Source organism: Psammomys obesus, unplaced genomic scaffold (genome assembly GCF_907164565.1).
Source record: "Psammomys obesus unplaced genomic scaffold, mPsaObe1.curated_primary_1811, whole genome shotgun sequence".
NCBI classification, from domain to species: domain Eukaryota; kingdom Metazoa; phylum Chordata; class Mammalia; order Rodentia; family Muridae; genus Psammomys; species Psammomys obesus.
In genome coordinates this window covers 258,015-270,267 of record NW_026585689.1, presented here as the reverse complement: position 1 = coordinate 270,267, position 12,253 = coordinate 258,015, and the positions used below count along the sequence as shown (strand labels likewise).

Below are 12,253 nucleotides of genomic sequence, written 5' to 3'. Positions count from 1 at the left end.
GGATGGACTCTTAGATAGTTGAGTTGTAAAAACAATATGAACTTGTGAATTGAGTTGGCTTGCTGGCTCTCATCTAGGAGTGTAATTGAGTAGTTCAGTGTAGTCTCTATGGAAAAATGTATCAGTTCAATGAAGCTGTCCCAGGTATACTCTCAAAATGTCTTTTAATTGATTTATTTTGTTCTGTTTAAAAAAAAAAATCCCATGTAGCTCAGGCTGGCCCTGACAAGCATATCTTATGTATCTATGTGGAGGAAGAGGCTAAGCCTTGCAGCTGCTTTAATTGGCTAATGGGATAAACTGAAGTGTGAATAACCTGTTTCTGTTTTGCTTGCATCCAGACCCCAGAGGATATAGGTGAGGAACACAGGACTCAGGAGTTGGCCGCCATGGAAGATGCCCGGATGGTTATTCTGAACAACCTTGAGGAACTTGAACAGAAAATCAAAGATATAAATGACCAAATGGATGAATCTTCCAGAGAGGTATAATCTAGAAGCTCACCATCTACCATCACCCATTTCTCTTTTTTCCCCTATCAGCCTGAAGATGTTTCTGCTCTTTGAGGCACAGGCCTGAGGTGCAAACACAGAGAGGTCAATGTAACCAAACATGCGTTCAGTGGGAATCATTTTAGAGGGCCCCGCCTTACATTCTCTGAGTGTGTGTGTGTGTGTGTGTGTGTGTGAGAGAGAGAGAGAGAGAGAGAGGGAATCTGATGACATAAACATATTAAGCCAGCTTTAACTTACTTTGTATCTATCCAAACTTTTTTAGACTGGTATTATATGTGCTTCCTGATTGCAGGATCAATAGCTAAATTAACCTCTATTTATAAACCTCTATTTAAAATTTTCTGAGCATTCTTACTATGAGTTGGTATCATGTTGACCCTATAAAGAGATTCACATATGAGTTAAACATAAAGCCAACGTTCCATGGCTTTGCAGAACAGGAGGTAGACTCGCTCATATGGGAAAAGTAAAAGGTAGTGGCAGCTTTAGTATTACTGCCGTGGAGTGGCACAAAACACAGAATTCTGCCTGGGGTGGGGTGGGGTGTGCATGTCAGCACTCATAGGTGGTGTCAATGGCCCCGAGAGTACCATATGGGGATTCTTCACCTGTTGTCTCCTGTGCCCCCCTGGAATCCCCTAGGAATGTGGGCCTCTCCTACAGGGCTGCAGTGACATTTGCTCCTCAGATGCCAGGGACAAACAAGAGCTAGTTGTACCTACAGTAATATATTCTTTAGTTAGAGCCTGAGCAAAAAGGAAAAATATCCCAAAAGAGAAGTAGCAGTAGGAAAGTTAAGTGGTTGGGTAACCAGCTTTTTAAGACAGTGTACAATAAGATCCTCAGTTTTCTTAGGTAGGCTCCCTGAACCCCACGATCTGGCAGGTCAGTGCCGCCTGTTGAGAATCTGATAAACCCTTGGCGGTGGGCAGTAGTCCCTGGAGGTGAGGTGGTTCTGAGCTTTCTTTTATGTCCTTAGCTGGATATGGAATGCGCCCTTTTGGATGGAGAGCAGAAGTCTGAGACGGCCGAGCTCATGAAGGAGAAGGAGATTCTAGATCATCTAAACCGGAAAATCACAGAACTAGAAAAGAACATCGTAGGTGAAAAGACCAAGGTAAAGACTTTGTAAGAATGTGCTTTTTACGGGAAAATCGGGCATCCCAACTACTGGAATTTAAATGTTAAATGTAATTAATTTTGGGTTGTCTATATTGTGTTCCTAAATAATGTGGCTCTAGAAAAGAAGTCCTAAGGTCCTCTGTTAAATAAACAAACAAATGACCTGCCAGGCACCAGGCAGCAGATACTGAGAAACCCTGTTATCTCATGGCAGTCTGGTACTAGTGTGTGTGTGTGTGTTTTAATTTTAAAATTTTTTTAATTATCTTTAGTGTATGGAGCATGTTTGTCATTGGGTTGCCTTGGGCAGAGTCAAGCAGAGGTGCCTCATTTCTCTTTACTTTTCTGTTCATTAATAAGATGAATGATCAGTTCCCATTCATCTCACCCTTCTGGCCTTGCCATTGTCACTAATGCAAGTGCGCTGGTCCTTGAATAAAGCTGTTTCAGGGGAGGTTCCCACACACTGCCAAGTGACAGACAGGCCACAGGTGACACTGTGATGAGGTCTTGTGTATGCTTTTCAGGTCACAGCTTGAAGGTTAGCTGACAGCCACTAGGGAAAACATGGAAAATTACTTGCAGAACTTAGAATTAAAAGTATTAGTTTGTTAGTGAGGAATCTCCCCCCTCTTAGAAATAGTATACATTCCTTTTCTATTATGATTTAGTAACAGCTGAACTAAGCCTAAAATTAAAAATAAAATTCCAAATTGGGTTAGCAAGAAACAAACAAGCTTAAACACATATTTTCCTGCCTGCCCTGTTCTCTATGAAGCAGAGAAAAAGAAAAATGATTCAATTTGAGTAAGTTCTACTGCTCATGTGTGGAAGGAATTTCTGCTGAACGTGACTTCCTTTTAAGGCTCTTGTTTGTTGAGACCTGTATGTAAGGGCATTGGATCTTGTGCCAAGGACGGAGCTCAGAATTACTTTGTCAGAAATGGAAGCTGGTGTATACATTCCACTTCATTTTCTGATTTGCTGAAGGTCAAAATTAAACTGCTCAGCCTTTTTGTTTCTAACTTTTTGAATGCTCCTTCTACAACCATGCCTTTGAAATTCCAAAGAACCCTATTTGGATAGTGGGTGTGTTTTACTGTAGTTCACAGTCACATCAAAGGGTTAACTTTATAAAGCCTGGTTGGAGGGGGGTTGAAAAACAGATGGCAAAGGCCCTTACAGCCTAAGTTAGGGTCTCTCAAACCCAAGTGAAAAGTGAGACATTGAAGCATGTGTCTGAAATCCTAGCATTTCTCTAGCAAGATGGGAAACAGACACAGAAAATTCCACCAAGAAGCTCTCAGGGCAGCTAGCCTGGATATCACAACACAATTGCAGAAAAAGAGAGATCCTGCCTCAAGGAAAGTGGAAGAAAAAGACTAACACCTAATGTCCTTCTGATCCCCAATGCTTGTGGATGTCTCCTACCACACACACACCGGAAGTCTTGGAGAATGGCTTATCTTCTTTTTCAAAGGCTTTGTATTGAGATAGCCAGAAACGTTAGGTGGTGGCACCAGATGGCCTGTTTTTATGGTATAGTTAGCATTTTACCATTCAAAAGTCCTAATTAAATTAAATTACACTGTTGTGATCATACTGCAGTTAGTTTGTGTCATGGTAGAAATCTTGTGGGACCCAAGAATAGGGCATTATACTCCCTGTGAACACTCTGCCAGCTCCAAGCCATGTAACTGCTTATCTTTGCACATCTTGTGTCTTGCTCTATCGTTAGCATCAGATGCACAAAACTAAAGCGAGTTGGGCTAATGCTGGGTCTGACTTCCCCAGGGAAAGCTGTGCTGTATTCAGGACCTAAGATAAAGGTGGAAATCCTGCATCATTGGCAGAAACAAGCCCAGAAGCCACTTCCAACCACCTCCTGACAAGCTATTCAAGAAGGGGGATGTGGGGTGTGGACCAGATCCACAGCTGTTAGGAGATTAGTGGGTCGTGGCAGGTGGAGTTATTGTCTCTCATCACATGCTGTGGAAAAATGTTAGAAACTGGCTTTGGGTGAGGGGTTCCAAAAGAGGATGGGGGTGGGGGAGGCGCCAGGGGGTTGGAAACAAAGACTGAGCCAGATGGTGTCACCATATACTCTAAACAGCCAGACTAAGAGAGTGACTTACCACTGCTTGTTCTAGCATTTTCTGACACAGGAATTTCCCATTTCTGTGTTCAAATTTCTGGCTCCCCCTGCCCCAGCAGAGAAAAACGTTCAATCTTCATCTTCTCTTTCTTACCTAAGGAAAGTTTTTCCCTCTCATCAAAGAACACTACTTGGACACCATTCTCTTTCTGCAGAATCCTTTCCAGTTTACTGCATCTGTACTGTTAGCATACTATGTTATTATCTTAGAATATCATTAGTTAAAATAAACAGATACCTTCTCTCCGAATCCTAAATTTCTCAAACAGTTTTTTTCCAGTAGACACCACGTCTCCACTTGCTGATATGACATCCTTCCTATTCCATTTAGCTTACTCTCCACTGCTGCATCAAATTTCTTCTAAGACTCCTAAGGATTTCAGTCTCTTGTGGTGAGACTCCTGAGTGGCATTCAATACAGTGGACAGTTCCCCCCCCCCCCCCGAGACAGGGTTTCTCTGTGTAGCCTTGGCTGTGCTGTACTTGCTTTGTAGACCAGGCTGGCTTCTCTACCTCTGCCTCCCTGAGTGCTAGGATTACAGGCATGCTCCATTGTGCCCATTTCCCACGGCTTTTTTCCCCCTGTGCCTTCTCCAACTTTGCCCTTTGTTCATCTTCTTCCGTTGTTTCTTTCTCTATGCTGTGTGTGGGGAGTGGGGGAATGTCCACGTGTGTGCACGTGTGTACAGGCTTATGAGGGGGCCAGAGGTCAACCTCAGGTGTTGTTCCTCAGGCATCATCTGCCTGGCTTTTTAAAAATTACTCTCTGTCTGCTATGGCATGTGTGTGGAGGAGGGATAAGAGAATACCTTATAGGACCCCATAGCTTATCCACCGTGTCACTGTGTGGGTCATAGGGATCAAAATCAGGTCATGGGGCTTGGCAGTAAGTGCCTCACCTGCTGAGCCATCACACTGGTTCCCACCTCGCTTTTTTGAAGTTGGGTCTCTCACTGGCCAGTGTGTCATCAATTCAGCTAAGCTGGCTGGCCAGTGAGCCCCAGAGCTCACTGCCGCTGCCTCCCCAGTGTGCTGCCACACATGGATTTTTCTCAAATGTGGATTTGGGGGGATCATTTTATTTTCATGGCAAGCGGTTTATTGACGGAGCTCTCTTCCTGTCTCTCTCTCTCTCTTACTCTTATCTCTCTGCCGTTCGTCTACAGTCTGAGCTCAGTTCTTTTATTATCCTGGTGTTTCTTGTACAGCCATGGCTTAGAACAAGCTGGTATGCTGCTAACACACCTCTTGCACACAACTTGTGTAGCCCACAGAGATATCATACATGTTTTCAACTGAACATATCCATTATGGAACCATTGATCTCCTATTCCTTGTTGGCCCCCTCTGCCTCTTCTCCCACACCTCTTACTCCTTCCCCATACCTCTGCCTCCTCCCCAACACTGGCTCCAGTGTTCTGCATCTAAGGACTTTCAGATGATTTTAGCACATTCTTCACCATCACAACCTATGACACAGTGTTTCCCGACATCTCCCCTGACAACATTTTCTTTGAGTTCAGCAAAGCCCCTTCCTGTACTCTTTGGCTTTTGCCTTCTTCAGGCCATTCCCTTCCCACCTTCAGTCCACTTACTTCACATCAGCCACAGTGATTCCCTCTTAAAATAGAAACCATATCCTAGAATTCCATTAGATTTCATTCAGGTACACTAGGGTGTAGCCTGTGGTATGTTACACACATCTGTGTCACGATCCTCACCCCCATTTCACACTGTTTTCACCACGGCTTTCTCACTGTTCTGACACTCATCCTCTCCCTCACTTCCTCCTGACTCAGGCCATTCTCAGTTGCTACTTCCTCCCACTTCCTTTCTCATTGTCCATACCTTGTTTCTGTCTTCAAGGGCATAGCTTTCCTATTCGCTTTTTAGAAAAGCTTTCCCAGTGTTCTCAAGTTGAGAGCATGTCCCTCTCCTGTTCTTTGAGGCTTTTTATCATCACTCTTTATTATTTGCATTTTGGGGGATCGTTAGATGTTTGTTTCCCTCTCTACCCAGTGAGATAGAGAAAGGACTGTTGTTTATCTAGCCAGTAGTAGCTCCCAAAATATTTCCCAGTGTGCTTTGGGAATATTATCCTCGGACTCCCCTGCTAACATCCAGTCCAAGCTGGGCATAACAAAAGGAAACTGAGCCAAACACCTGCTAAAAGAGCTGTGTGCAGCCAAGTGTCAGGACAGCTGGTGCACATGCCAGAGGCCTGTAATCACACTGCCAGTCAAGCCAGAGTGTAAGACAGAAGGAGGAAATGGCCTTTGCCCTTTTGGATTATGTTTCCCTTTCCATACACCTGTTACATTGCTCAGATAGAGAGTGGAGAACGAGGAAAGTGAAACCTGAAAAGATATCCCCAATGGGAAAGCTCTGATTCAGATGCTCCTAGCACATCCTGTAATTCTGTTCTACTCTGCTCTATTTTTTTGTGGGGGGGGGGGAATAGGAAGGGAGGGTAAATTTACTTTTATTTCATGGGTACGTGTGTGTTTTCCCTGAAGGTCTGTCTGGGCACCATCTGTGTTAACTCTCTGAAGAATCCAGAGGAGGGCATCAGATCCGCCTAGGACTGGAGTTTGAGATGTTTGGGAGCCATTGTGTGATGGATTGAACCCTGGTCCCCTGGAAGAGAAGCCAGTGGTCTTAACTGTTTAGCCATCTCTTTAGATACCAGCTCAGGATGCTTGCAGACAAGGAAGGTCTAGACACATAGGAAAAAAGTACTTAACATCACAAGGGAATTCAGAACTTGATATGAAATTACTGACAGTGTTTCCTTGGCCCTTGAGACTGGTCTTTCATTTTATTTATTTTACCTGATTTGGGGACTCTTATCTTATTTTACTTATTTTAAATTGTACATATTTTACATGGTATTTATACTAGCGCCACATAAAATTTCAACTATACACGTGATTATACATACAAGATAAAATATGGATATTCTATTACATATTTACTGAACATTTTTCTATTGGCTCCCCAGTCTAGCCCTTCTCTTCTCATGGGGAACAATGGTCAGTTTGTTTCCACGTGACTCTTGAGATAAAGGCCCCCCTGCCTGTTGCTGTTCTGGAATAGTAACCACATCACACACACAGCCACCATACAAGTGGATAAACCCTGAACAAATATGAGTTCCTGCCTTAAACATGAGCCCAGAAAAGGGATGTTTGGTTAGTAACACACTAAGCAAAAAAACTTCATGTTGCATCACATTGAGCAGAGAACAGAGAGGAGAGTGTTTACCTTGATGACAAGGTGGGGAGGCTGCATGCCCAGGCTCCATAAGCCCAAGTGGAGTTGGAAAGGTTGAGAACTCTCCTGACTTTCCTCTATTCCCTCCCTACTTTCAGAGCAAAGCTTGATCTGGGAGAAAGTATGGACATGCCCATCTGTTATGTAGGTTTTTCTTCTGTCTTTGTCTATTTTTGGCTACATTAAAAATAGTTTTTTTTGGCTTTCTCTATTTTGAGATTATCTGTGTTTCCTCTGTGTATCTTAGCATATAAGAAGGAAAATAGTCACTTGAGTTGAAAATGAGATGTGATATTTAAAGGAAAGACCTCACTTCCTTATGTCTGGTAAAGTCTTTTCATTACTCGGATGGTAGTCATAAAACTCAAGCCATCATTTCCTTTGAAGATGAATCTTTTGTTTCTCCACATAGATACCTTGTGGTACTGTGGATATTCTTGTCTACACACACTGAACTGTGTACTGAAGCGTAGGCCACTGTCCCTCCCACGTACTCCCAAATGGGAGCTGAAATTCTTCGATGGTTTAGGTTTTCTACAGTAAGCGAGTACTCCTGCATATGAGGTGGCCACATTTTATTCCTCGTTATTACAATGCCAGTGTACCTGCCGTTTCCTCCCTCTCCTTTTTTCTTGGCTGGTGTTGGAGGAGAGGATGGGGAGCGGGATTAGGAGCAGCAGACTGGCTCACATTCCTCTCAGGTGTTAATACCAGGAGACCATCACATTTGCCAGGTCACGGTTAGGGTTAGGAGGAACTTACCCTTTCTTTCTTATATTTCAAAGTCAGCTCCCTGGCTAAAGGAAGTGGAACTAAATCATGGTATTTGAGGATTAAACCAACTGGATTCCAGACAAGACTTACTTTTTCTCTAGTGTTTCTTGTTTACAGAAGCCCTCTGTTCTAGCTTTTGTATGTGGAATACCTGTTAATTGTGTAAATAAATGGCAAGTAAGGGGTTACAAGTATGAAACATTGGCTGATCTGTGAGACCATCAGAATGCTCATCTCCCACGCAAATACAGGTTTTTAGGAAATAGACTAGGAAAGGGCTGCTCAGGTTGTTTAGGGTGTGCTTTGAATGGCCCTCTCCATGACACTCATGGCTTAGGGACCACAGATTTAAAACACTTGCTGAATCAGTTCCAAACTTGAGCCTGAGTGCCTGCGCTGTGCTGTGCTGTGAGTTAAAGCATTTGAAAGCTACAAAAGTGGATCTAATTCTTGATACCCTTCTTTTTAGAATTGGAAGAACCAGCAAATAAAAGTACAGGAGACTCTGTTATGCTTGAATTTCAGGTAAACAGAGAACACATCTTTAAATCTATATCCCACGCAAATACTTGGATCATGCTTACATAAAAATATGAGTTATTCATTTGAAATCAAATCTAACTGCATGTCCTTTGTTTTATCTGGCACCTTCTCAGGATGACCTTGAACCACCTGCTTATTGCGAGTTGCAGGCTTACATGTGGTAAAACAATCTTGGTCATTGTCCTTAAGGATATTTTGGGTATACTATTAGATATTCAGACAGTCAGCAAGTTGAATTTCAGCTTCTTCCCTCAAGAATACAACCAAGAAGAGAGAAAATTTAATGTAAGTCTTCTAACCCAAAGATGGAGCATGATAAGTATTTCTATGTGGCTTGATCTTGGGCTTTTTAAAATGAATACTGGCCACTCTTGTATATAAAGTCAGATTGTTTAGAGTAAACTTATACACACCCCTGGTGGTTTGTAGGTTTGGAAAGTAGTTATTGGCAGCTGAACTTGAAGTCTAGCCTCCTCCTTGATGATATTGGACTACAGGATCTGTCACAGTTCATTCTTTGCTTGATTCACTCTAAGCATCTCATTTGAATATATTTTTAGAAATCTACATTTGGGAATTTACTTATAAGAGAGGCTTTTTATGCTATAAATCGAGACAGTAGTGTCATTTGCTTTAGGAATGTTTTTGTTTTTTTCTCGTGTGTGTGTTCCCGTGTGCTCCTGTGGAGGGCAGAAGGCTACCTTGGATGTTTGTCCTCCTTGTTTGAGGCAGAGTCTTTGTTCTCTGCAGCACACTCCAGGCCAGCTTGCCCTCCAGCTGCCAGAAATTCTCTTCTCTTCACCTCCCATTTCACTGGAGAAGTCCTGGCATTGCAGATACACACTGCCACGTCAGCTTCACATGAGCTCTGGACACTTGAACTCAGGGCCTCAAACTTAATACCTTCCCCCAGCCCTTGAGAACAATATGTGATCGATTTGGAATCAACTTACTGTCTTGCATCATTAGAAAAGTAAAATTGTGATTCCAACTGTAGGAAAAAAATAAAACTGTAGCTGCCATCGTCTATCCTAGTCCTAGGAGGCTAAGCCAAGGTTCTCAACCTGACAACGTGGAAGATAATAGAATTTTTTTTTAACGTTTCTTAATCTGTCTTATATCTCTGTATTTGTGGCTAGTCAAGATTTGGGAATAGGATCTGTAAATCCTTGATGTGATATTCCAATGAGTAACCAGAGCAATAAACCACTGAATGCATCATTTTGCAGTGAAAAGAGAATGAACAACGCTACTTTTGTCTATCGCCAGTGTCCTTTTAATCTTTATAGGGTGAACGAACAAATCATCTGCAACAACAAATATAACCATCTGTCTGCATCCTTGCATCCCTCATCCACAGATTCAACTAATCATGAGTCTGTGATATTAAAAACAACAACAAATATCTATACTAAACACATTTAGACTTTTCCTGTCTTTATTCTCTACCCAATCCCTTTTAACAACCGATTGTGCATCATTTGCTTTGTATTAAATATAACAAGTAATCTAGAGGTGATTTAAGCTATGCAGGAGGATTGAGAGGGTTACACGCAAATGCTAGACCATTTTATGTAAGATTTGAGCATGCATGTGTTGACTTTGTTTACTTTGGAGGTCTCTTACCGAAGTTACTGAGGGCACATGCCAACATTTATACACTGACTTCTACTTTAATTTACCTGTGATTAGCTTAGTATTGACTTTACATGAGTAGGAAACTTTAGGAAGATCTGCCTTAAATGTTCAAAACAGGCAGGACCTAGCAATGGGCATTGACCCACCTGAATTTTGCCCATGTATCACCACCTAAAAGACAAACACAGAACGAGAAAGGTCCCTAAAGGAGCAGCCTGCCTCTAACTTCACTTTATTCTGTTCTTGTATTTATGAGTGTCCCCTTGTAAACTGAGATTTTGCTGGAGAATACTCTGTCTTTATATAATCTTGCTTTTCAACAAAGCAAAATTTGTTACATTTTAAAGACATTTATTTCTTAAACATTACTTTAAATCTTAAAAGAAAACCCTTTTTTTAAAAATTATATTCATTTCTACTTTGATGTTTGGAAAACACCACTATGTCTATTCTCTTTAGAATAGGGGAGTTTACTCTCTTAAACCTGGGAAAGTGAATAACACTCCATTTTAATAATTTATAGGTGAAAAACAAGAATCCTGGAACTCTTTAATACTTTTTTCCTTCCTTGTGGGAGCTGGTGCATTAGCTATAAGTGCCTTCAGTAATTTTCCTTTGAAAACTTCCTGCTCTATCAATAGAACAGAGGAATATTAATTTCTTTCTGGCTCCAAGTTGTTCTACCCAGGGCTTCCAGGGAGTGACATCACTTCTGTGATCTGTCTGAGCCCACCTGCCACTAATCCTCTTAGCATCCTTCCCCTCACACTTCCTTTGCCCTGGCTTTGGCCCCACTGAGCTCTTGCTCTCGGACCAAAGTAGTGGTCACAGCATTCCTGGTACGCAGAGAAGCTGCAGAAGGTTCTGATGGTGCCTGCTTGCATAATTCTTTTAACCGCACCCTTGTATGGAATTGTGAAACACTTCCAGCATCTCAGACTGAAGGCACTATGTAAACATGAGGTATCTTTTTTTTTTTTTATGAGTTCTTTATTTGTGTTCATTATTAACAATTTCAAGTCTTGAGCACGTGGAGCAATGATTTGGTAATGTCTGTGGATATGAGACTTGTGTTGGAGAGTACTGGCCTTCTGTATTACCTAACATCGCATCACTCTTTCCTACAGGACTAACTTTACATGGCAGGTCTTTGCCCCTTTGATATTTAATTATAATGCATAGTCTTTTTGTTGTTGTTGTTGTTGTTGTTTTAAATTTTCTCTCTAGAACTAGAGTTGTTGTCAAGTCTGATGACACAGTATGTAGAAATATAACTCTTTTTGGATACACATTCTTTGCTGTGAAAATTGAACTGTCATTGATCCACAGGAAATAAAGAACATCTTCTTAGCCAGAAATCAGCAAGAGTGGTGTGCTGCTGTTTATATTAAGGGGTAGATGTTGACTCTGAAGCTAGTGACAGAATCTGGCAGGTTTAGTATATACTCCTGTCCGTGAACAGTTTCTCTGTTAACTGTGCCCTCGCTTTCTTCTAGCCATGCAGTTAAGTAAATGAACCGGTAAAGCCTGGAGAAACTGTCTTGTTGATTGTTAATATTGTAAAATTAGTCTAGATTCATAAATGGGGTAGCCTTTTCAAGTTTATGACTTCTGGGTTCAATCATTTTGAGGAAAATAAGACGCATTAATGAAATACCTTTGAAATTTAAAAAGTCACCTTAAAAGCTGGAGACTTACCTCGACCTAGGTGGGAGCTAATGTCATAAAGCTTTAGATTTGAACAATAACAGCTTTTTCAAGAGTCTATATATTCATTTATGCAGGAAATCATGGCCATTTGTATAAAAAAAATCTACAGAATTTTGCAGGACTATTTGAAATCTTTACCTTTTTAAAAGGATCTTTTGTGATACAAGAGGCATAAGTAAGTCATTTAACTTACTGATGAGGGTCAAACCATAGTGGATTTGTTTACACTGAGAGTTAAATACCAGAGAATCTTGCCTAAGTTTCCCTTCAAATGGTGTTGAATTCAAGAGGGGTTCTGTGGGGCTGCCCCACTGCTGTACACAGCATTTACCAGTTATATCACGGAGTCACTTTGGCATTTGTGGCATGGAGGCATTAGTAGTCTCTGCCCTCTTTTCTTCCCTGGCTTTTGGGATCTTTCCATCATTTCACATAATCTGTCTTTTCCTTCCTTCCTTTCTTCCTTTCTTCCTTTCTTCCTTCCTTCCTTCCTTCCTTCCTTCCTTCCTTCCTTCCTTCCTTC

General features: G+C 41.7%; 1 protein-coding gene across 16 annotated transcripts in view; it reads left to right on the top strand.

Annotated features, from left to right (window-relative positions):
* Positions 1-12,253, top strand: part of Phldb2 (pleckstrin homology like domain family B member 2) — a 211,218-nt gene that overhangs the window by 156,230 nt on the left and 42,735 nt on the right. For all 16 annotated transcript variants that reach the window (XM_055593736.1, XM_055593691.1, XM_055593726.1 and 13 more), the window contains 2 exons: positions 342-485; positions 1,495-1,632. In XM_055593736.1, the coding sequence (XP_055449711.1) occupies positions 342-485; positions 1,495-1,632 (282 nt within the window). The remainder of the gene's footprint in view (positions 1-341; positions 486-1,494; positions 1,633-12,253) is intronic.